This window comes from Chiloscyllium punctatum, chromosome 16, assembly GCF_047496795.1.
Source record: "Chiloscyllium punctatum isolate Juve2018m chromosome 16, sChiPun1.3, whole genome shotgun sequence".
Taxonomy (NCBI): domain Eukaryota; kingdom Metazoa; phylum Chordata; class Chondrichthyes; order Orectolobiformes; family Hemiscylliidae; genus Chiloscyllium; species Chiloscyllium punctatum.
The window spans coordinates 4,906,511-4,933,150 of NC_092754.1; the positions used below are offsets into that span (position 1 = coordinate 4,906,511).

The following is a 26,640-nucleotide window of genomic DNA, read 5'->3' on the forward strand; positions in this document are numbered from 1 at the left end:
CACTTTCCTGCTTGCTCCCTATAACACTTCAACCCCTTACTCATTAAAAATCTGTCTATCTCCTCCTTAAATTTACTTAATGTACTCCCAGCATCCACCGCATTCTCGGGGGGAGTGAAATCCACAGATTCACAATCCTTTGAGAGAAGTCATTTCTCCTCATCTCTGTTTTAAATCTGCTGTCCCTTACCCTACCGTGACCTCTCTTTGACCCATGAGGAATCACCCTCTCCACATCTACTTTGTCAATCCCCTTTAGTGTCTCCTACACCTCAATTTGATCTCCTCTCAATCTTCTAAACTCTAGAGAGCTTAGGCTTAAACTGCTCAATCTCTCTCTTGACACATTCTGTACTCCAGGCATGTGAGGATTAATGAATTGTCATATTTCAAATGATAAAAGAGGATGCATTCAAAACCACGATGAACAATCTGAGGCATTGCTTTCACTCCACTATCTCCTTCTCCACATCATTGATTCACGGCAGATAAAAGCTATTTCCGTTTTTGTTTTGTTGACCCTTGATTCGCTACCCATCTTAAAACATCCTCCTGATAGAAGTGTGAACATATTCACTACTGTGCCCCACACCAACTCAGAAATCCACAAGGTCCCTACATGGGAGAACCCATCTGGTTCACTCATGTCCCTTAAGGAAGGAGAACCACTTACCCAGCCTGGCCCGTATGTGACTCTAGACCATGTGGTCGACTCTTAACTGAGGTGGACAATCAGGGCTGGCACACCTATGTCTCATCAATGAATGAATAAAAAAAAACTACAAGTATTATTTAATAAGCAAACTGAGTATTTGGAAAACTGAATTTAGTCCCATAATTAGGAAGATAGGACCAAAAGGAAACCCATTCAGCATCTCCACAAGCTGTTCAATCAGATCACGGCTTCTCTGTGTTATATTCCATCTTCCTATCTTATTTGTATCACCCTTAATGCCCTCACCTATCAAAAACCCACCAGTTTTGGAGTTTTTAGCTCACCCAGAGTCTGCAGCACTTTGTGGGTGAGGTGGATCCAGACTTCTTCCTGACTCATTTTCTGCTGTGCGGGTTCTGCTGGTTACTGAGAGTCTGCAGCTGGTTTAGGGAAACACCTACCATTTTACATTCAGTTGGTTAAAGCAAGGGACAGATTTAACAAGGGAAAGGCAGCTTCGTAGTTGTGTTACAGGCAAACCACCTGGGGATGTGAATTTGAATCCCTCAGTGTTAACTGGAAATGTAAATTCAGTTATTTAAATAAATCCAGGGTGGAAATCTTCTCTCAATTACGGTAACCATTGGATTGCTGTGAAAACTCACCTCGATCACTAATAGCATTTTTATTTTAGAATCCCTACAGTGTGGGAACAGGCCATTTGGCCCATCAAGTCCACACCAACTCTCCAAAGAGCATCCCACTCAGACCCCACCCCATCCCTGTAACCCTGCATTTCCCATGGCTAACCCACCCAGCCTGCACATCCCTGGACATTATGGGGTAATTTCCCATGGCCGATCCACCCTAACCTGCACATCTTTGTGACTGTGGGAGGAAACCAGAGCACCCGGAGGAAACCCACGCAGACACGGGGAGAATGTGCAAACTCCACACAGACAGTCGCCTGAGGGTGGACTCGAACCCGGGTCCCTGGTGCTGTGAGGCAGCAGTGCTAACCACTGAGCCACTCTCTATTGAATTTTGACATTCATTCATGGAATGTGGGCATTGCTGGCTAGACCTGTATTTATTCCCTACCTCTTGTTGCCCCTCGTGGGGTCATTTCAGAGGGCTTTTACAAGTCAATCACATTGCTGTAGGTCTGGAATTCCATAGAGGCCAGACTGAGTACTGTCCTTCCCTAAAGGACGCGAGTGAACCTGGTGGATTTTAATGACAATTGAGAGTGGTCATTTTTGAACTACCTTTTAATCGCAGATTTTTATTGAATTCAAATCTCACCAGCTGTCTTGGTGAGAACACTGGCCTGGAATTTCTAATCTAATGCACTGCCACCAAAGGACAAGGTCAGGTAAAGTTGCTGTAGTCCCAAATGCTGCTCTCTTATTAGAGAGAGATGTTTCCATGGAGTGGTGGAGTCCAGAACTAGAGGGTGTAGGTTTAGGGTGACAGGCGAAAGATTTAAAAGGGACTTAAGGGCAACTTTTTCATGCAGAGGGTGGTGTTTGAATGAGCTGTTGGAGGAAGTGGTAGAGGCTGGTACAATTACAACATTTAAAAGGCATCTGGATGGGTGTATGAAAAGGAAGGGTTTGAAGGGATATGGGCCAAATACTGGCAAATGGGACTAGATTAATTTAGGGTATCTGGTCAGTATGGACGAGTTGGACAGAAGGGTCTGTTTCTGTGCTGTACATCTGTATGATTGGTGGTGGTTTATCCTGAGGGTCACTATGCCTCAGGCGAGGGGAGAGGTTGAGAAGGATAATAGCCCCAGCTGATGCAGGAATTGAACCCACACTGTTAACCTCACTCTGCAATGCAGACCAGCCGTCCAGTCACCCACCACTGTCTCCTCCATTTACCGCTCACGCAGTCTGAAATGACTCCAAATCCAGAGCCAACTGGCTCCTTCATAACTCCCACCTGATACGGACCCAGCCCCAGCAAACCAGTCAGTGTTATTGGGACAGGCAAGAAATGCCAGTTTCACCAGTGATGCCCACCTCCTGTAAATTAATTTTAAAAAGTGTGTCTGAAGCATTCCAGTAATGGCTCCTGAATGAATGTATGGAGCACTGAGTTCGGTGCTCTATCTGTTTCGCAGAGTTGCACCATTTAAGGCCCCTTGGCCTGGCTTGACAAACAACTGGATTTCCAACTATTCCCCAAGATTTTCCACCCTGAATGCCTGTTCCTCACCATCAGAGGAGATAATGCAATACCAGCTGTGCCTTGAAGGAACATGTGAGGAGAGAAGCTCTTGTATTTAATGAAAATCTAGTTTGAAATGCTGATGGTGATGTGATATTTTCAAGACGGCAATATAACGCTGCTTTGATTTGTCTTCTAACTGTAACGTTGAGTTAGATTCAAGAGATTTTCTTATGAATCCTCCTTCTCTGACATGGAGCTGTACTCAGAGAGCATGTGTCAGAAGGTTGGAGGCACACCAATTATTCTTTACATGTTAAAGTATTCGAAAACACAATGATGGACTGTGACAGCTGTCAGCTTTAATAACTCTCCTCTCCCCACCCTCCTGGTTGCTCCTTACAAGCCAAAACTCTCAGGGTTTTGAAATTCCTGGTGACAAAATTTTACACATATCTTCCCAAAACAGTGTTAACAGCTGTCATACCTAAAGCAGGATGAGGGAGGCATTGGTGAAATCAATTTTGCCGTTATTGCATTAAAGAGAACCCATGTCAGTCTTAACATTGAATGCCAAGGTGGCTCACTGGTTAGCACTGCTGCCCCACAGCGACCCAGGTTCGATTCCACCCTCAGGTGACTGTCTGTGTGGGATTCGCATGTTCTCCCCGTGTCTGCGTGGGTTTCCTCTGGGTGCTCCGGTTTCCTCCCACAGTCCAAAGATGTGCAGGTCAGGTGGATTGGCCATGTTAAATTATCCAAATTGTCCAGGGATGTGTGGATTAGCCATGGGTAAATGCAGGGCTACAGGGAAAGGGTAGGTCTGAGTGGGATACTCTTTGGAGGGTCATTGCAGATTTGATGGATTGAATAGCCTGCTTCCAGATTTGTACGGATTCTGTGAGAAGAATTCTGCTTGAATTACGGGCTAACCTTCTCCTCTCAGATGATCCTAGAGGCAGGAGTAGACCATTCAGCCCCACGTATGTACTTCCCCATTCTGGTTTATGGTTGATCATTGACCTCAATGCCATTGTCCTGTGCTGGTCCCATATTCTGTGATGTCCATAGTCTCTGATACTTGCCACCTGAAGGTAGCAGCTTGTTCTGCAGTAACAAAGAGCTCTTCATCTCTCTTCACTCCCAGTTCTTGTTCTTCATGTGGAAAGCGGGCACCGGGAGGAGGGGAGAGTCATTGGATAAATGGAGGATAGCAGATCTCCCTGGTCACAGCTTTACTCCATCTTTGCCTACCCAGATTTGGCACATGAGTCCTGAGCAGTTCCCTCCTTCAGTAGCTAGGCAGTTCAGAAAGAATCCTGCACTGTCCCCACCAAGATCAGCACTGAAAGGGCACCTGCTTGGTTACTGTGGCTCAGAGTTCATTACCCAGTCAAAGAAAGATGCAGAATTCCTTTGTGGGTCCGTGTCACCATTTGTTAAACAGACAAAGGGCAAAGTTCTCTTGTCCCATTGAATAACATTGTAGTCATAGAGTCATAGAGATGTACAGCATGGAAACAGACCCTTCGGTCCAACCTGTCCATGCCGACCAGATATCCCAATCCAATCTAGTCCCACCTGCCAGCACCCAGCCCATATCCCTCCAAACCCTTCCTATTCATATACCCATCCAGATGCCTCTTAAATGTTGCAATTATACCAGCCTCCACCACTTCCTCTGGCAGCTCATTCCATACATGTAACACCCTCTGTGTGAAAAAGTTGCTCCTTAGGTACCTTTTATATCTTTCCCCTCTCACCCTAAACCTATGCCATCTAGTTCTGGACTTCCCGATCCCAGGGAAAAGACTTTGTCTATTTATCCTATCCATACTCTCAAAATTTTGTAAACCTCTATAAGGCCACCCCTCAGCCTCCAACGCTTCAGGGAAAACAGCCCCAGCCTGTTCAGCCTCTTCCTATAGCTCAGATCCTCCAACCCTGGCAACATCCTTGTAAATCTGTTCTGAACCCTTTCAAGTTTCACAACAGGAAAATGATGAACCTGCCTTTCAAGTCCAGTTGCCAGCTCCCCAGGCTGTGAGACTTAAGCTGGAAGGCATGGACAGGAACGTGAGCTGGCATTTATATAGCACCTTTTGTGACCACTGGCCATCCGGGGAAGTACTTTGTAAAACGTGGTTACTGTTGTCATGTAGGAAACATAGCAGCCAATGTTCACACAGCAAGTTCACCCACACATCAACACGATAATGACCATCCACCTTGTGATCCTGACTGAAGGATAAACATTGGCCAGATCTCTGAGGGGTCCTCCCTGCTCTATGTCCAACCAGACACCATGGGATCTTTCATATCTGCCCAAGCAAGTTGAGAAATTGTAACATTTAAACAAAATGGTGTGTTTCTTCACCTTGAATATTTTTATTGATTGATTGTGAAGGTATGGGAGGTGAAGGAGAGAAACGGTCAGTGTAACCCAGGAGGGGGTTGTGGTGGTTGGGAGATCCATGTGAAAATGCATCCAGTCAGAATTGGCAACACTGACCATCCACAAATTTACCGGGGATCCCGGGGGATCCTCACATTTGGCACAAATGTCACGAGGAGGGGGAGTCCCTCCTCAATTACAGCAGAGAGGGAAAACCAGTGAGGAATTGGGTCATCTGCCAGCGTACCCTCAATTCCCACGCTGTCCATCAGCCCGGTCAGCCTCAGATTTCTGAAAACACAACAGTTTCCTTTTGCAGTCTGCAAGCGAAACTGTGAGGCGGAAAGAGAATGGATCCGTTCACTTCTCTGATGAGTCATTGCCGGGGTTTTTAATAACAACTTAGTGAGGAAAGCCCCCGAAATGTGTCCTTTATAAACCGGGTGCACCATTAAAACAAGGCGAGCCACAGCACAGAGAAGATGACTTTGTACATACAGAGTCAAGCGATGAGCAGAGAGCATTTTTGAAAACTTTGTTTAATGTACTGAGAAGCCATTGACTCGAACATTTAGCGAAATTGATTTTCCTGACATTGATGAACTCCCTTTATTTTGCCCCTGTATTAATTACTTTTTACAAATTAATTTAGCAGCTGTAAAACTGGAGAGCTGTGCCGAATGTCCCTGCAATGTTTAACTCTTTGATTTCCACCGCCTTCCCATCCCTGCCCTACACACCCCACACCCCCAGGGGAGACATCGACACTCCATGACTATGCAGCAACCACGATGAATGAATTCCTGGGGATGTTTGGCTATGATGACCAGAACGTCAGGGATGAACTGGCCAAGAAGATCAGTTTTGACAAGTTGAACGCCACTACCTCAGAGACCTACCCAGCGGCCTCCCCGGGCGAGGACAGCTTAGCTCGGAGGGTGCGCATTTCCAAATACGAGGAATACATCCGGAAACTTAAGGCGGGGGAGCATTTGCCTAGGCTGCTCCCGCTTCCCAAAGCTGAGGATTCGAGCTCCCGGACGCTCGGAGGGAAGGACCCAATCCCAGCCGGAGGCCAGTTCTCTGGGCAGGAAGCCCCCGTTCGCCACGATGCCAAGCCCACTGCCCCTGCTGCCCCTCCCAGCTCCTCGGCTCACGGCCTCCTCTCCCGCGCTTCCAAATACGACTACTTCATCCAGAAGCTGAAGATCGGCGAGAGCATCCGGCCCCAGAACGGCAACAGCTACAAGAGGCCGTCGAAGTACGACCTAGAAAATGTGAAGTACCTGCACCTCTTCAAGCCGGGCGAGGGTGACCCGGACATGGGGGGTGCCATCGCCTTCAAAACTGGAAAGGTGGGCCGTCCGTCCAAGTACGACATCAAAAACATCCAGAAGTTGGCCATGGCGAAGGCCCCCACCAACCCTGGCATTGCCCCCCTGTCCAGCAGCCCGTGTGCCCTGACCGTGAGCACTGAGTCGCCCACCTCCACCAGTTTCGGCAGCACCGACCTCCTGAAATCCAGCTTCTCCAAGACCGACTCCATCACCACCGGAACTGTCTCCACCGTCAAGTAAGATTTATTCTTTGCCCATTCATTCACCAGATCCGGTCGGTTCTGAGAAGGAGCCAGATGTGGTTTTCTGGGCTAGATGCATCAAAGGGAGAAAGCAGGAACAGGGGATGGAGCTGGGTGATCAGCAATGGTTGAGTTGGATGGGGGGAGAGCTGGATCGATAGGCCGAATGGCCTACTCCTGCCCCAAATTTGCTGTGTTTCAAAGGTCTGGGTGTTACTGAGCGCGGTTGTAATTCCAATCAGATGATTTTGGTTGGGGTTTAACCCAGAGATTTACCACTGTCTCCGTTCCTCAGAGAGAATGTGGAACAGTCTGTCACCTCAAACAGACAAAGACAATCACGGAGATAGACCTAAATGAGACCACCTCATGAGGGAGAAGGGAATCAGAGGGTGAGGTGGTGCTATAACAGCGTAGGCCATTCAGCCCATCCAGTGTGTGCTGCCACTCATGATGACCATTGCCATCCCAATTGCAGTATCAGTCGCGTCATTCCCACCCACAGCCAGGCCTTAGTCAAGGGAGAGCTGGGTAGTACTGGTAATGTCTCTGGATTAGTAATCCAGAGACCCAGGCCAATGTTCTGGGGTTTAGAGTTCAAATTCTACCTGGGTAAAAATTTTAATGCAAATAAAATGGATAATGAAAAGCTGTCCTAATGGTAACCGCTGTCATTTTTAAAAATCCCAATGGTTCACTACAGGCCGTTAGAGAGGGAAATCTGCTCTCCTCACCTGGTCAGACCTACAATATCACTCTTAATTACCCTTTGGGCAATTAGGGATGGCCAGTAAATGTTGACCCAGTCAACAATGCTCATAGATTCTCATGAATGATTACAACAAAAGGACCTATCTCTGCCTTAAAAGTACTCAATGACTGGCACCCACTGCTGTCTGTGAAAGAGTTCTCCAAAGACTCACGACCTTCGCCCCCCCCCGGACTCCCATCGAACCTATTGAGATCTAGTTCTTCTAGTCTCCCTCCACAAGGGGACACATTGTCTGGGCCTCATCCAGCAGTGGGAGCAGGCTCAGTGTGGGCTGACTAGGCCTGAACACATCCATTTTATCAAAATATAATGAAATTCCTTTAAATTCATATGGGAAAAGGTGCCAGGTAACCTAGAGACGGCAATTAGAGATCAGAACAGACAAATAACTGTGGTGGGCAGTCTTTTGTCCAATACTTTGGTGAAGGTGATAAACCCAATTAAGTTAAAACATCATTAAGATAATGGACAGGGGGAATGTCATGTGAACACATCAGTGCTCACCAGTTAATGGGGCCAGTAGGATATTCAAAGCTTCAATGTGTCTTGAGCCCAGCCTGTCAGATATGACTTCACTGCAGAAAAGTGGCATAAACAGCAAGGATAGTAAATAACGGTGCACCCTAATAAATTGTAGAGCATCAGTGTGTATGCGTCACTGTGAAAAATAATTCCAATCACATTGTATTCAAAATGAATGAGCCTATTATGTTGAAAATTGGTTTTCATCTCAAAGCACAGGGTCCATTTTATTTTGAGCTAGTAAAATGTTCTCTGATTACATTAATAATGATTTTAACCTTTACAGATCCACACAGGCAGGCAGCTGATCACTCTGACTGGCTAGAGATGTCAGTGTGCTTCTATACTCGGGCGCAGCATCGGTTAACGTGTTTGTGTAGCATTTCTTTTGATTGTTCCGTTAGTGCAGGAGTTTGAAATAAATAGACTGACAAATGGGAACGAAATAGCGCACACTGTAACTTTATGGTGAATCCCAAGAGTAAATGGAAGCAGTTTGGATGAAACAGAAAGTTTAAATGTGTGTATCTGCATGTCTGTGTGTTTGTGTACGTCTGTGTGTTTGCGTATGTCAGTGTGTTTGCATATGAGTATTGCACGTGTGTGCACGTGTTTGCATATGTGTCTCTGAGCATGTTTCTGTGTGTGTGTTTGCATGTCTGTGTGTTTATGTGTGTGTTGCATGTGTGTGTTTGCATACACTTGTGTTTGGGTGTGTGTGTTTATATGTTTATGTGTGTGTTTGCATGTGTCTGTGTGTATGTGTGTGGGCCTGTGCCTGTGTGTCAAAATATGTGCATGTGTCTATGTATGTATGTGTGTGTGTGTCTGTGCATGTGTGTCTATGTATGTGTGTGTATATCTGTATGTGTGTGCATATCTGTGTCTGTGTGTGAACATGTGTGTGTGAGAGAGAGAGACCTCTGTGTGTATATCTGTATGTGTGTGCGTGCATGTGTGTGTGTGAGAGAGAGAGCTGTGTGTGTGTGTATATCTGTATGTGTGTGTGTGTATGAGAGAGAGAGAGACAGAGAGAGCTCTGTCTGTGTGTGTGTGAGAGAGAGATGCACGTGTGTGTGTGCGAGAGAAAGAGATGCATGTGTGTGTGTGTCAGAGAGAGAGAGAGATGCGTGTGTGTGTGTGAGAGAGAGAGATGCATGTGTGTGTGTGTATGTTTGTGTGTGAGAGAGAGATGCGTGTGTGTGCGTGAGAGGGAGAGAGAGATGCATGTATGTGAGTGTGTGTGTGTGTGTGTTTGAGAAAGAGAGAGAGAGATTGAGATGAACCATTGAGTAGCCTTTGAGCTGGAGCAGATGCCCAAGGATGACGTTCTACCGCACCGAAGATCAGTGTCAGATGGTGACAAGCAACTTCCTGATAGAGACTCTCAATCTTCCACCTTCAGGCAGGCTTCAGAACGAGATTGAGTCCATGAGTTACACAGTCACTTTCTCAAATGCTCTTACACTCAAATGACATTTTTTAAAAAAGGCATTGCTCAGTCTGAATCGGACTCAGTGACCAGTCTCAGGGAGCTACAGAACCCAGCATTACCAACTTCAGGCAGAAACCTTGTATTTCTGTACAGTTTGTGAAGTGTAGCCCTTGTTGTAAGGTGGGAAATACAGCAGCCAATTCCAGCACCAACAGCCCACATTCTGTGTCTTGACCAAAGTAACAAAGGGGCCGTAGCTGACTGCTCTCTTTTGCCTCCCCTGAGGGGGTGAACAAACCTCTCCCCTCCTGCCCCTACCCCAGCAGCAGATCACCCTGAACCCATTGACCCCAACTTCCCTCAACCAAAGCAGGATGTCTGTGGATTATTGACTCTCCTTCCATTTGACACCTCCCTTCCAGGTTTTTCCGTGGACATCTCCATGTCAACCAGGCCCAGTCATTAAAGACCACACAAACTGGCCACTGCGTATGAACCCGCAATCTCTGCCCAGGAGAACAAAAACTCTCCTGATTGGTTTTGATCAATCAGACAACCAGTTTAGTCAGCAAAAGAACAACATTAATCAACTACCTACCCTGATATAGCGCCTAAGGCATAATGCCCCAAAGGTGTTTCACAGCAATGTTATAAAACAAAACATGCCGTCAACTCACATAATGAGATATCCTCCCTGGGATCAGAAGCTCAGTCCAAGATGCTGGTTTGGAACAGCATCATACATGGGGAGAGAGAGCTGGGGAGATGAGGATAAAGGCACCTGAAGGCACTGCCCCCACTGGGGGCTCAATTCAAACTGGAGCTGGAGAAGATTCACAAACGAAGGAGATTCCTGAGATAGGGAGGGGGGAGGGTGGGCTGGGACTGTGGAGGGCTTTGAAAATCAAGGAGGAAAGCTTTCGAGTTAAGCCAGCACCTTCCTGGGAAAGAGTGTAGGTCAGTGAGCTCATGGTTGATGGTGTGAATGTGATTTCCTGTGAGTTCAGAGGGTGACAGCGGAATGTTTTGATGACCTCACATTTGTGGAGGGGGCTTGTCTGGTTGGAGGTGGGGGAGCGGGGTTCAGAATATGGCTGAGCACACCAGGAGTGCTTTGGAAACATTGAGCTTATGGATAATGACGGCTTAAAGGAGGATTTCACCAGCAGGTGAACTGAGCCAGGGGTGGAGTTGGGAAATGTTACTGAGAAGGAAATAGGTCATCGTAGTGTTGGCCTGGGTACACAGCAGGAACGTGATCCCTGGGCCAGGGATGATGCCAAGATTGTACAGAGACTGACTGAGAGTCAGACTGTTGCCAGGGAGAAGGATGGAGTCGGTTGCTATAGGAATGGTGTTTGGAGAAGTGACCAAAAACAGTGACTTCTGTCTTCCCAGGATTCGGTAGGAGGAGATTTCGGTTCATCTAGAACTGAATGTTGGATAATTTCACAACAGCAAAGGGGTGGAGAGGGGCATAATTACAGGCAATGCTGGAGACGCTCAGCAAGCCTGGCACTATCTGAAGATAGAGTAACAGAGTTAATGCTTTAAGTCTGGTCTGACACTTCTTCAGATTTGTAAAGAGAGACTAAAGCTGGCATTAGTGCTGGGGGTACATACATGTGAATGAATAAAAGTGAATTCAGGGTCGCTGGTCACTCCAGGCCCTTCAGCAGATAAGGAACTGACACATTTCTGAGAAATGAAGGAATCACTGATTCCCAGAAAAGAAGGAGTGAGGGTAGTGAAGTAAAGAACTCACTGTGCCTCAGTACACGTGACAATAAATTCAATTCAAGCATGGCAAGAAAACAGGTCATCCAGCATCCGAGGAACAGGAGAGTTGATGTTTCGGGCATAAGCCCTTCATCAGGAATGAGGCTTTTCGGCTGGGGGGCTGAGTGATAAATGGGAGAGGGGGTGGGGGAGGGGGGAAGGTAGATGTAAATGCGAGAGGTAGATGAAGGTGAGGGAGAAGGTGAGAGATCGGAGAGAAGGATGGAGCGGATAGATGAGAAAGGTGATGGACAGGTCAAGAGGGTAGTGCTGAGTTGGAGGCTTGGGACTGGGATAACGTGAGGGGAGGGAAGTGAAGAAACTGGTGAAATCCACATTGATCCCGTGTGGTGCCAAGGTGGGATATGAGGTGTTTTTCTTCCAGGTGTTGGGTAGTAAGGTTTTTCTGATGAAGGGCTTATGCCCAAAATGTCAATTCTCCTGCTCCTCGGCTGCTGCCTGACCAGCTGTGCTTTTCCAGCACCGCACTCTCAACTCTGATCTCCAGCACCTGTAGTCCTCACTTTCTCCTAGGAAACAGGTCGCCCGCTCTCATCAAAGGAGATGTCACAGTGATTATATTTGTTGGAATTATGGACATGACAATGTGATACTGGAGTTTACAATACTTTGTAGAAAGACTGGCCTGGTATCTGTCAGTTTGGGAGTGTCCCTGCAGCTGTCAGTCACTGAGTAGGGCAGTCAGTAAACACTGTGCACTCTCAGAGTTGGAAAGCTGTCATTAGCTCACCCTGGTTTGTGCAGCAGGATCCTGGGCCAGGGGTAACTTGTCTGCAAGGTGGGGCTCCAGATTGGCAGCTTCCAATTCAGCGTGGAGCTATTGTACCATGTGTTCACCATGACATCATCCATATGGCCCGTTCTGTCGACACATTCTATCCAGCATTCTATATGACACATTGTACCTGATACAGTCTAGAAGGCACACGTCACATGATGCATTCTATATGACACATTCTATGTAGCTCATATTATATAGTACACTCAATGCAACTCATTCTATATGTTATACTCTATATGTTTTATTCTATATGATGCAATCTTTAGGACACATTTCACGTGATTAATTCTATATGAATGTTGTACATTATGCAGTCTATGTGGTGCATCCTATAATGGCACATTCTATGCAGCACACCTCCATATGGGTGTTTAATCTTCACGTTTCTGATGGAGGAGGTAATACTTGCCTCCTGTGTCTGCTGGACATCTGAGAGTCCTGTGAGGGTTGTTCAGCACTGGGGAGACAGGGCAGTGAGCAGAGAGGTCTGTCGGGATCTCAGTGACAGCTCAAATAATCTCTGAAACAGTGCTTTAACTTTCCTGCCATTTGATGTCTTAATGAGGTCCCTCTGACTGAAAAGGAGTCATACACTTTGACTTTCAGCTTAAAGTCAAACGCGAGAGTTGTTAACTTTGTTTTAATCTCTCCCACAGCCGCCTTTCCAAAACTGAAACTTCATTGGATGACTCTGCGGGGTACGTAATTTGTGATCCTTACTGAGCTCACACTTAAGCTCTGTAGCTTTAACCATGATCAGTTCAGGAAGTGGGTCCTCCCATCGCTCAGCCGTTGCTCATGACCTTCTCGAACACTGCTCCATTACTGTAATTGCAATTTATGGTTGTGGCAATACGGCTACGAAAAATTATTGTAATGAGTTTAACTCCTCCGGCATTGACCGTCAATTCCAGCTGGAAGAATTTGCCAGCATTTTTATTTTGCTCACAATTCCAGCAATGCTTTAACCTGAAAGATGGGAATTTTCAGCTATGTGTCTAAGAGACTCAGCAGATCCTGTCCATTCAGTTTACACAGTCCAGATTCACTTTTGTTCATAACTGCACGTATATTGAAATAAATATATTGGCTCAGAATTTTAAGGAGACACTACATTATCAAATACACTTTCCCTTTCAGTTTAAGATAATTATTGATGTGCCATGGAAAAAGAGGGTGTGGAGGTCCCAGTATTGCACTGGGACGGGCAAAGTCAGAAGTCACATGACACCAGGTTATAGTCCAATAGGTTTAGTTACAATCACAAGCTTTCGAAGCACAGCTCCGTCATTAGTTAACTTCACCTGATGAAGGGGCAGTGCTCCGAAAGCTTGTGATTTCAAATAAATCTGAATGACTATAACCTGGTGTCATGTGACTTCTGACTCAGGCAATCCAGTTTGACCTTTCTCCTCTGACACATGTTGGTCCTTATCATTGGGGTTAAGAATGACACTTGGAGCCAAATGCCAGTGAATTAACAATGAAGGATGGAACATAAAACCCAACCAGCTGCTTCCTGTGAAAACCAAACACCAACATTCAATTGCAGAGGATGCTCACTGGAGTCTCGTGTTAAAATTCATCAACCATTTGGGTCAACCTAGCCTGGGAATAGCAGCTGGCCAGGAAAGAGACAGGAACAGCAAACTATCTCCAAGTGTATTTGTAAAAGGTTCAACTCTGTTCGTTATTTTCTCTGCAGAAGGCTGCCCAGTTCGAATGTACCTGCAGTAAACCGGTAAGAGTACGATTGTGCCGTGTCGATTCGGAGAGAGAGTGTGTGCTGGTGGGGCGTGGGAGCTGTTGGGTGGTGGGTGTGGGTGTGCTGATGGGGAGTGGGAGCTGTTGGATGGTGGGTGTGGGTGTGCTGGTGGGGAGTGGGAGCTGTTGGATGGTGGGTGGGGGTGTGCAGGTGGGGTGTGGGGGAGCTGTTGGAAGGTGGGTGGGAGTGTGCTGGTGGGATGTGGGGGAGCTGTTGGATGGTGGGTGGGGTGTGCAGGTGGGGTGTGGGGGAGCTGTTGGATGGTGGGTGGGGGTGTGCAGGTGGTGGGGTGATCTGTTGGATGGTGGGTGGGAGTGTGCTGGTGGGGGGGTGATCTGTTGGATGGTGGGTGGGAGTGTGCTGGTGGGGGGGTGATCTGTTGGACTGTGAGAGAGCTGTTGGACGGTCTGAGGGGAGTGTGCCTGTTGCGGGGTGGGAGAGCTGTTGGATGATGGGAGGGAACTAAGTACAAAGGCCTTCACTCACCTTGTGGATTGAGGGTGGAGGGGGGGAGGTTGGAGCTGAACTTCTTTCAGGTCATGGTTGTGTCTGAGCAACAGATCGAGTTCCAAAGTTTGGGGTGTGCTAATATGGGTGGATTTTGCCATTCTATTCGTGAGCTGGAAAAACCCGCATTAAAAAAAAAGGATTTGCATTTCTATAGAGCCTTGCACATCCTCAGAGTGTCTTGAAGCATTTTGCAGCCAGTTGAGTATTTCCAAGAGCTAGTCCTTGTGCTTTGACGAGAAAGTCAGCTACTAACAGTCACCCAGCAAGATCGGATCATAAACCTATCGGATACAGGAGCAGAATTAGACCATCTAGACCACTGGATCTGTTCTGCCATTCCATCATGGCTGATATGTTACTCAAGCCCTACCTTCTCCCCATAACCCCCAATCCTCTTACTCATCAAGAACCCATCTATCTCTGTCTTAAATACACTCAACGACTTGGCCTCCACAGATTTCCCCCATTCTGGCTGAAGAAATTCCTCCTCAGCTCAGTTCTAAAGGGTCGTTCCTTCACTCAGACATGTCCTTGTGTCCTAGTCTCTCGTAGTAGTGGAAACATCTTCACCATGTCTGCTCTGTCCAGGCCTCTCGGTATTCTGTCAGCAGATTGCAAACTGAAGAGCCAGGTGCCTGTGTAGGAATGAGCCACAAATCTTTTCAAAAATCGCTGAGTCAAGTTCCGTTCCAATGCATGGTCTTGACACTGCAGAGGTGATTGACCCCTGAAGCAGGAAGCTGGGGGTTGGGTGGGGACTGATCCCTGGCCTCTCCCAGAACATTTCAGGCGTGGTACCCCTCCTCAAGCACCTTGTCCAACTAGAGATAACAGTCAGTTCTGGACGACCCCTGGTTCTGATGGTGTGCACTCAGGTATGGTTGGGGGTTTCAGGATGCGAAGGTGTTCAGGGATCATTGGGGGCACTGAATTATCATGGAAAAGAGAATTTTCAAAAACCCAAAAGAACTGCAGATCTGTGGAGAGTGAAACAGAGTTGACGTTTCAGGTCTGGTGACCCTTTCTCAGTTCTGAAGGGGTCACCAGACCCAAAACGTTAGCTCTGATTTCTCTCCACAGAGGCTGCCAGGCCTGCTGAGCTTTTGCAGCAATTTCTGTTTTTGTTTCACTTTTAAACATTGTCATTGAAAAAGCGACATCACCACATGAAGCAGAATTGAGACATGTCGACATCAGAACGCAGAAAATCAATACGAGAATCAGGTTGATGTCCTGCGCCAACATTGGGATTTTGTCCTGCGATTTCACATCTGTGTGATAAAATATCAGTTACACACCTGCAATGCCACACACCCATTTATTCTTCATGTCGACTCATTCATTCAGTTTCCTCCCTGAAACAATTCCAGATATTTTACACATTCACCATCTGTGTGCATGGGAATCATCCCAAGATATGTGGACTGCCGTTGGATAATAATAAGTCTTAATAAAAGGATGTACCCAAATATACCGAGAGAGCCTTCAATTCCTCATGAAGCTACCTTGTGTAGAATTCACCTTTGGCTCTCAGTCATTCAGTCTGTAATTGGTTCTAATTTTAGATGAAGAGAGACATTGAAGGGTTAAAATCTGTCATGAATTGTTCTCACAATCCTTCTGCTTTAAATCCATAATGGAGGTGAAGTTTCACTAGTTAGACACTTCTGCATCCAGAAACTGTCACGTGTGAGTCTCAGACAGAAAGACAGACCATGAAATGAGCATTGACTCTCAGAGTCATCCTGTCAGTTTATATTTTTTTGTTGAAATATGAAACTTATTGAAATCAAACCTTCCTTTTCCTTTATTTTCAAAAACACAGGAACGGACTCTCATCAGAGAAGCCAGGTGCCATTACTGATGATGCGAATATTTACCAGAAGTACATTGCCAGGTATGCAAATTTTATATTAAATAAAAATATGTTTTCTTTTGAAGCAAACACAGCCGGGCTTTTATTGTTAACTGTTGGCTGCATTTCAAAGTCATTTGGTAATTTGCAAAACATACCATTTGGCATATTTTGAGAGGAGGCTTTCACAGAATGGCAGACTGGTTCTTACATAATATTCAAGACATTGTCCCTTTAACTGCTGTGTGCAAGTGAACATGGTGCCTTGGGAGAACACTGCCGACAGTGGAGGCTGGTCCATAGCACAGACTAGTCCTCACACCTCCTCATCTCGAGTAAGGACTGTGCGTCAGCGATACAGGTACCACACGTAAACCCAGAGCCACACGGAGCATCGAGCTCCCGCTGACTCTGAGGATGCAATAGGATGCAACAAGCAACATCAATTATCCATTGAGCACCTCCCCTGATTTTGTTTTGTTTCTCTATTGCCCCAAGTTAACAGCGTTCCTCTGAAGTGTCACATAACATGTCCCATTTCCCCTTCTGTGGAGTCTGAGGATCACAACTCTCTAGAAACTTCTCCCTCAAAGACAGTGGGAGCAGAGTTTTTGAGTTTTGTTAAGGCGGAGGCGATAGAGGTTTGAAGTACAAGGGAATGAAATATCAGGAGGAGGCAGCAACATTGAGTAATCAGATCCGCTTTGATAGTTGGACATGGCCGAGCGGGTGCCAAGTGGCTAATCCTGCTCCTAACTCAAATGTATCAGATGTGTTTCCTCCTTATGTCTGCTGGCTCCAAAGCCCAAGAGAGCATCTGGCTTGAGAATGAGCAATTGATTATTTCATATTCTGCTAAAAGTGAACACATCCATCCATTACAGCCTCCTTGGCTCCAGATGAACCTTTCATGGTATCCCAGGATCTTGCAGGTATTTGTTGGATTTTGTCCATGTCAGTGAGGACCAACTATTCTTTATTTCAGTTTAGAATCAGGGGAACAACAACGCCTGAAATTGTTTCCTTTCCTTCCTGCTCTGATCCAGTCATCATTGCTCCACTGATTAGGAATCAAAACTCTCAGGTGGCTGTATTGGCCATCCTAGGACTTGTATAGATTGGATGAGTTTAATGATCTCATTCCACCCCAGAATCTCTCTATGTCTAAAGTTTATTTGAATCAAACTGTTGAGGGGGACAGAGGTGGCTGATATAAATACTAGTGTGATGAGAGACTGAGCAGGTCAAGCCTTTATCCTGTAGAATAATGAGAGGTGATCTTTTTGAAGGTTATAAGATCCTGAGAGGACTTGACAGAATGCACACTGAAAGGATGTTTCCCCCTCATTGGAGAATCTGGAGTTAGAGTCATAGAGTTGATCAATGTGGAAACAGATCCTTCGGTCCAACAAGTCCATGCCGACCAGATATCCCAAATTAATCTTGTCCCATTTTCCAGCATTTGACCCATATCCCTCCAAACATTTCTTTTCATGATCGTATCCAAATGTATTTTAAACATTTTTTGTGTACCTGCGTCCATCACTTCCTCGGGCAGTACATTCCACACACTAACCACTCTCTGTTTAAAAAAAATTGCCCCTCATGTTCTTTTTAAAATCTCTCTCCTCTTACCTTCAACATATGCCCCCCTACCTTATCTATGCCCTTTATGATTTTATAAAACTTAATAAGGTCACTGCTCGACCTCCCAAGTTCCAGGTAAAAATGTCCCAGTCTTTCCAGTCTATTTTTATGTTTCAAACCCTCCATTCCTGGCAACATCCTGGTCAATCTTTTCTGAACTCTCTCCAGCTTAATAATATCCTTCCTGTAACAGGGAGACCAGAATTGCCCACAATACTCCAAAAGTGTCCTCACCAGCGTTCTGTACAACCTCAACATGACTCCCCAACTGCTATTCTCAAAAGGCTCAGCAATGAAGGCAAGTGTGCTAAACGCCTTCTTCACCACCCTGTCTACCTCTGACTCAAATTTCAAAGAATTATGTACCTGAACCCCTAGTTTTACCAAAATGCAATACCTCACATTTATCCACATTAAACTCCATCTGCCAACCCTCAGCCCTTGAACCAATTGATCAAGTTCTCTTTGCGATCTTGTCCACTATTCCACTGATTAAGGGACACAGTTTCAAAATAATGAGTCCCTAGTTATGACTGAGATGGGGGTAATATTGTTCTCTGAGAGGATTGTTAGTCTTTGGCAGTTTCTTCACCGGTGGTCAGTAAAGGCTGGGTCATTGAATATATTCAAGACTGAGTTAGGTTTCCAGTCAAGTGTTTTGGGAAAGACAGACAGGAAGGTGGAGTTAAGGCCACAATCAGATCAACTATGATCCTACAGAATGGTGCATCAGTCTTGATGGGCTGAATGGCCTTCTCTTATTCCTAATTCTTAAATTCTTGCCTGAAGCGGGGGGGCATGCGAACCTTTAATCTGTATGTCCTCACCAGTTTAAAGCAACGAAAAGATCGGGTTTCACAATTGAAGGAATTGCATCAGGCACAGGATTGATAGTGTGATGGGAGCCACTGCTTATGCTGGCACATTGGTACTTTTAGGTCATTTACATCGACATTACTGTTAGGAATGTGAACTGTCAGAACAGGATTTCAGTGCCATTAGGATAAGATGCCATTGTTGATGTCAGAATGTCAATATTTAGTCCTGCTGTGGTACTTGAACAAAACCAGAATCCAGAGGATGGCAAAGATCTGAGATGGCAGCTCAGTGACACTGTCACTGATGGATCCAACCACAGGCTCAGGCCTCAGGCAGATATGGGTTCAAATCCCACCACAACAGTTGGTGAAATTTAAATTTACATCATCATTTATGACGCTTGTTCCTAAAAGTCCATCTGGTTCACTAATGTCCTTCAGGGAAGGAAATCAGCTGACTTTATCCAGTCTGTCTTACATGTGACTCCAGTCCTGCAACAATGTGGTTGACTCCTAACTACCCTTTAAAGTGGCTGAGCAAGTCACTCAGGGCAGTTGGGGATGGTCAACAAATGTTGGCCCCGCATGAAGAAATAGAGACTGGACTGTAGCTTACCCACTCTGTAACTGTGATGAACATGGGAAGCCTGAAGCACTATGAGAGCAGTAAAGCTAATCCCTAACTTTACTGAAATGGAACAGTTACAAAGCCCCATAAGAGTTCACACACCTATAAAGTGTAGGTGTTAAAAACAAAGTTAAAAATCACACAACACCAGGTTATAGTCCAGCAGGTTTATTTGGAAGCACTAGTTTTCGGAACCATGAAGGAGCGTCCCTCCGAAAGCTAGTGCTTCCAAATAAACCTGTTGGACTTTAACCTGGTGTGTGATTATTAACTTTGTCCACCCCAGTCCAACACCGGCTGCTACAAATTGTGTTTAAAACAAACAACCTTGGAAATGAGCTTTGAGATTCTGTATTTCCAGGATAATGGAGGGAAAAAAAAGAGGCTGTAAAGTTGTGTTCGGCTCCATCACAGCCAGCGTGGATATGATGGGCTAAATGGCCTCTTTCTGTACTGTATATTTCCTATGGAGCAGACAATTTGGCTCCTTGAGTGTACTATGCTGTTCAATAAGGGGTTGAGTTATGAGGAAAACTTATACAAATTTGGCCCTTTTTCTTTGGAATTTAGAAAGTTTATGGAGTGATCTGTTTGAAATATTCAAGATATTAGCAGGAAAAGACAGGGTAGATAAAGATAAACTATTTTCACTGGTTGGAGATTCTAGAACCAGGAGCATAGTCTGAGAATTAGGGCCAGACTGTTCAGGAGAGATGTTAGGAAGCACTTCTACACACAAAGAGTGGGAGAGGTTTGGGAGTCTGTTCCACAAACAGCGGTGGATACTGGATAATCTTGCTAATTTTAAATCTGAGATAGATACATTTTTGTTAAGGGATATGGGCCAAAGGCAGACATTTGGAGTTAGTCCACAGATTAGCCTGCACAGATCTCACTGGGTGGTCAAAGTCAGAAGTCACATGACACCAGGTTATAGCCCAACATGTTTGTTTGAAATCACAATCTTTCAGAGCATTGCTCCTTCACGAGGTGAAGTCAGTTCCGACAAAGGAGCAGTGGTCCAAAAGCTTGTGATTTTAAACAAACCTGTTGGACTATAACCTGGTGTTGTGTCACTTCTAACTTTGTCTGCCCCAGTCCAACACCGGCACCTCCATGCCATCACTGAATGGCGGAACAGGCTCAAGGGGCTGAATGGCCTTACTCCTGTTCGGAGCATACCAATCTTTGATCTGAAAACCACTCCCCTGACCTATCCTCATAGCCCTTCTTCCCTCTGGTGCCTGAGTGAAACAAAAGGGTGGCAATGATGTTTATTGACAACTCTTTCCTTTGCGACAGGGTAAGGACAGAAAAGGTTGTTCCTCTGGATGGCCTAGTGGCACATCACATTCCCAATCAGATCAGCCTGTTGTATTTATTTCAGGGTTAGGACCTTGTGGAAAAAGGAGTGCATTCTCAACACAAGTTTAGCTCAATATTTGCAACAAATAGAAATAGCAGCCTGCGAAAAATCCAGGAACAGATTCCATTTAGGCTGGAGATTTAATTAAGGAATTTTAATGAGGCCACCCTTGCATCTGCCAAGTGCTCTGTTTTGATATTTGCTCTACATAATGCATAAAATTTGTCTAAACATTTCTTTGCTGATGGTTGAACCAGTACAAGATAAGCTGAGATACTGTTTCAATTTCCTTAGTTAGAGCACTCAGAACAGGCTGCTGTTGGGATCGGATGCTGTATGATAATTAGACATTAGTCCTTGAAAAATTGCCCCAATTTAGTGGGGCATTTAGATTTCAGGAAGGGGTAAACATCGTCTCCCCCACCCTATCTGGAAGCTCAGTATTTTGACAGTAAGCTCACCTCTGTGTTTACTGAAACAGTTCTACATCATCCCATGAACTGCGGAGAGCTTTTTATCCACAGATATCAAAATGTCAGTATTGTAGTCATTTGAGATCTGTAGCAATCACTGTGTCATTACATCATTAATATTTAATTGTCAGCAAATATAATCAGACAATTAGACTGATGTGGTGGAGATGAAATTGTCCAGAGACCAATGCCATCGTAAAATGAGGACTCTGCTTCATGTGGTTTTTTTTCTTTAAAACCATTTAATGTGCCCAAAACGCAGAAGCTTTGGTATTCAATTAGCTAAATGAACTCTGCAGTGTAATCACTAAAAAGCAACCCGGGATAATCTCCGTTTTTAAAAAAAAATCTCTTAGTTAGCTTTTTCCTGTGGATTTTACTGCTTTGGCAGATGGTGCACTTGGCAGCGACAATTCAAATGTTTATTTGTATGTTTTTCATTATAATTGAGGGGGTTTCGACAGTCATCATTGTCAATATGTAATGAGTCTAAGAGTGCACTGAGAGTGCATTTCCACTCTTGGCTATCGTATAACATTCTGGCACAAAGCATGAAGAGAAGCTTCAATTTGATGGCAAAAATATCTAGTGTGAGGGATAAACAAGCATATGCTTTGCTAAAGTCCGTTTAAAATATTCATTACATCAAGGTTAGAGGGCCCAGCACTGGTAATGAATACCACAATAACTCTGAGCGGACTTTATTGTAACTTTAAACGTTCCAGTTTAAATTTAACTTCTTTAGGCTACTAGTTGGCTACGACAGCATCTGCTGGAAGACTCACTCAATGTTTAGGAAAAGGGGAAGGCTTTGAAGATTGATAGGCAGTCCATATTTGAGGACGTAGTATCAAGGATGCCCTGGTATCGCATGCTTGGAGCACTCTCGACCCAGGATGACAGAGATTCGGTGAGAGAGACACCAAAATTCGAGAGTCTTGAGGGGGTTGAGTTCTAGATTTTAAATACTGCGGAGATGGGACAGAACCAAAGGGCCCCTTGGCAATAGAGTGGGGAACATGTGCTGGTGCAAGGTGATGTCGACATCGCAATCCAGAAAGATGCCTCTAGGCTTCCTCATGCATTGGAATTTTCAAAGTGGTAAGGGCAGGCTGTCAGGATCCTACTCCACTCCAATTTGCAGTCTGTAAGGAAAATACAGATTAAGAGCAGATGTAGGCCATTCAGCCCCTCTAGCCTGCTTTGCCATTCAGTAAGATCCTGGCTGATCTGATTCGGCCTCAGTTGGACATTCCTACCTGACTCATCACCCTTGTCGCTCATGTTTGTCAAAATCCATCTACCTCTGCCTGAAAAATATTAAATGACCTGCTTCTTCTGGGCAAAACAGTTTCAGCTTCCAAGAGTCTATAGACTTGGGAACAGTTCCTACAGTTTGGACGGTAGCTAATGTGACAATTTGGAGAATAGCTAACGTAACTCCTCTACTTGGAGAGAGAGGTCGAGATAAAACTGGGAATTATCGACCAGTTAGCCTGAGGAAAACTCTGGAGTACATTATAAAATAATTAATTACAGAACACTTGAGAAGCGATGGTGAGGATCAGACAGAGTCAGGATGGATTTATGAAAGGGACAAAAATACCGAAATGTTTCGAGGATGTAATTTGAAGAGTTGATAAAATGGAGCCAATGGTTATGGTTTATTTAGACTTTCAAAAGGTTTGCACCAAGTCCCACATAAAAGATTAACATCTAAAATGAAAGCTTTTGGGTTTGGGGACAGTGCACTGACATGGATAGACAACTGGTAGCAAACAGGAAACAAAGTGTAGGGAATAAACAGGTCTTTTTCTGAATAGCAGGCACTGAGTAGTGGAGTGCTAGGACCACAGCTATTCGCAATAATATGTTAATTTAGATGAGGGAATTAAATGTAATATCTCCAAGTTTGCAGATGACACAAAGCTGGCTGGGAGGGTGAGCTGTGGGGAAGATGCAGAGATGCTTTAGTGTATTTTAGACAAGGTGAGTAAGTGGGCAAATGCATGGCAGATGCAGTCCAATGTGGATAAATGTGAGGTTATCCACTTTGGTAGCCAAAACAGGAAGGCAGATTATTATTTGAATGGCTGTAAATTGAGGGAGGGGAATGTGCAATAAGACTTGGATGTCCTCATGCACCAATCACTGAAAGTAAGCTTGCACCTGCAGCAGGCAGTGAAGAAGGCAAATGATATGTTGGCCTTCATAGTGAGAGGATTCAAGTACAGGAGCAGGGATGTTTTACTGCAATTATACAGGGTCTTGGTGAGACCACAGCTGGAGTATTGTGTGCAGGTTTGCTCTCCTTATCTGAGGAAGGATGTTCTGGTGATAGAGGGAGTGCAGCAAGGGTTTACCAGACTGAGATGGCAGCACTGACATATGAATTGAGACTGAGTCAGTTAGGATTATAATCACGAGAATTCAAAAGAATGGGTGGGGGAAATCTCATAGAAACCTATAAAATTCTAACAGGACTAGACTTGACAGGGTAAACACAGGAAGTGTGTTCCCAATAACTGAGGAGTCCTGAACCAGGGGTCGCAGTCTAAGGATACAGGGTAGGCCATTTTGGACTGAGATGAGAAATGTCTTCACCCAGACCTTGCAGAATTCTCTGCCTCATAAAGCAGCTGAGGCCAAAACGCGGAATGTTTTCAGGAAGGAGTTAGATATAGTTCTTAGAGCTAAAGGGCAGAAAGGGAATGGGGAGAAAGCAGGAACAGGTATTGAGTTGGATGATCATATTAAATGGTGAAGCAGAATCAAAGGGTTGAATGGCCGACTGGCTCCTATTTTGTATTTTTCTCTGTAAGATCATTCCCCAAATTTCATAACCTGTTGAGAGAAAAACATCCTTAGCTCCAACTTAAGTGGGAGGTCACTTACTTTGCAAGTTTATTTTTATTTTTAAGTTCTTTGAGGAGCTGGTTAATAAGCTGGGGAGGACGAGAAGGTAATTTTCAATTTGGAGATCAGTGAACCCAAACAGCCAGTGCATGATGATACACAGCTGTCTGCTTCAATGCAGGCAGAAGTTGAAAACTTATTCTTTTCAGTCAGGTAAAAAGTTTCAAAAACAGCTAGGAGTTTGTATATTAGAATGAGCACATTAGCTTCCGATTGGCCATTTCAGCTACTGCTGTGCATTTTGAGATGCTGGCATTCTGAAGAAGTTTCAGCAAGGCAACAGCAGCCTCCATCATACAGCCGCCTTCCTTTACCAGTTGCCAGCTCCTTCAGCCTGGTACTGATTGGTGCCACTGCATAGTGTAGATCTCTCCCCGTATCTGCGTGGGTTTCCTCCGGGTGCTCAGGTTTCCTCCCACAACTCAAAAAGATGTGCAGGCTAAGTCAATTGGCCATGCTAAATTGCCCATAGTGTTAGGTGAAAGGGTAAATGTAGGGGAATGAGTCTGGGTGGATTGCACTTCGGCGGGGCGGTGTGGACTTGATGGGCTGAAGGGCCTGTTTCCACACTGTAAGTAATCTAATCTAATCTAATCTCATGACTGGTCCAGTTCAGACACTTGCACTTAATGATGACATACGTGCCCAAACCCAAACTGAAAATCAATCCCAAGAAATTAACTTCAAACAGTCACTTGGCAGTACAGAACCGGAACATTGTCATTGAAGCTTTTCATCTTGCACTCATCGGGATGGATGCAGGGATGGCAAATGTCAAAGTTTATAACACAAGGGGACGGGTGCTGATTAGTTGGCAAGTTGACTCTGATTGGTTGAGATGTTGCCATGGCGATTGCACCCGGCTACCTTTTCTTGCACTGTTTAAGTTGTTGCTCCATTTGAAATTTGGCATTCTTGCAATGGTCCTGATGGGTGCAAGATGAAAATCATATTTTGACAGCAATAGGCAAAGGAGCTTCTGCTCTCCCCTCTGCTGCCCTGGTCTTACTTGAAGCTGTTTGGCCAGGCGAACTCAAACCAGGAGTTCCTCCCACTGCATGGAACCTTCAATGAAGCATTAGTGTGTGAGAGGGATTTACTGAGCACTTTGAGCCAGTACCAGGCTGACTGCCTGCATTGTGGGGCACAGGGTGAGGCAGATGGTTGTGATCTCACTCAAAAAGTTGGGTTTTGAAGGAAAGTTTTCCCCAACAGTGTCATGTGATTTCCCAATGAGACGGAAGTCTTTACATCTCCCACATTTGGTTAGAGCCAACACCCCGCTTTTCCAGATCACTAGACAACAGCAGCATCATAGCGACATTGTGTTGACGCTCCTTGAGCTGATTCTAGTCGCCTTCCAGCTGAGGAGCAGAATGCTTTCAGCTACTGAATAAAATTCCATTTTCCAATTCAGAATTGTTCTTTTCACCTTTCTCCACATCTTCAGGAATGCATTCAGCTCAATTCAAATTCCTTTAACATAAAATAGGAGCAGGAGGAGACCATTCAGTCCTTCACCTAGATCATGGCTGGTCCTACTCCAGCATGTCATCCCCATACTCCTTGATGTTTTTAATGGGAATAGGGTGGGGCATTCAATCAGCCGCTTTGTGCCTTCCTTCTGCCACATTTGAAACAGCGCTTTTGTTTTCTATTGATGACAACCTGACTTTTTGTACTTGAGTGATGATACAGAGATGTGGCTCCAATCATGTTCCACTACTCCTTGCAAACAAGGAGATGTGTCAAGCACAAATTATACTTGAGTGTTGTCCAAAAAGTTAAATAAACACCCTTGCGGTGAGTGGGGCTTGACAGAGCAACATCAGCAGATTTACTGATGGCTCACTTCAGTCTGGGTGCATAGGGAGCACTATCAAGAGCAGCTGGCATTGAATTTATGAAAACTGTCAGCTAAATTGTTAAAAATATATATATTTCCCTTCTTTAACAAATAGTTTCCCAGATACACCCATAAACATTAATTTCCTGTTTTTACTTATCCCTTCAAACTACAAGTTCCAGATATGACAGTTTTATGGATGATGCAATAATTTTTCCTTGTTTAAGACTTTATTGAGAAAAACAGACTGGTGACAGGAGGAGATGGGAGGTGCAGGAAGCAAGTTGTTTTTTTAATAAAAATGGCAAATGCATCTCATTATTAGAGGGATTACCAGTTATGCAAACTAAATATTGTCATAAAATGTGAAAACACAATAACTACATTCAGTAAACGAATTTTGGATTTAAATATGAAAATAAAGCGTTCTAAGGCAAAATATAGTCCAACCTGTATAGCTGCTTGAAGCTGAAAGGTGTATTTGAGAGATGTTTGAAACAAAGAGTTGATAATTCCGACTTGCCCACTGCCAACCCTCCAGTGAATTGGTACATCTTGTTACAACTTGCTGTTTTATCTTCCCCTCAGTTACAAAGGAGTATGTTGAATCCAGTGCTGTAGTTGCACTTACATGTAAATGAACCAAATCATTGAGCTGATTTTTGCATATTTTGTTTGCCATGTTATTACAAGGAGCCA

At 44.9% G+C, this 26,640-nt stretch overlaps 1 protein-coding gene across 14 annotated transcripts in view; it reads left to right on the top strand.

The window, feature by feature from the left end:
• The window catches only part of casz1 (castor zinc finger 1), a 390,214-nt gene that overhangs the window by 278,790 nt on the left and 84,784 nt on the right, over positions 1-26,640 (top strand). For all 14 annotated transcript variants that reach the window (XM_072586051.1, XM_072586063.1, XM_072586065.1 and 11 more), the window contains 4 exons: positions 5,982-6,801; positions 12,774-12,815; positions 13,823-13,858; positions 16,218-16,289. In XM_072586051.1, the coding sequence (XP_072442152.1) occupies positions 5,982-6,801; positions 12,774-12,815; positions 13,823-13,858; positions 16,218-16,289 (970 nt within the window). The remainder of the gene's footprint in view (positions 1-5,981; positions 6,802-12,773; positions 12,816-13,822; positions 13,859-16,217; positions 16,290-26,640) is intronic.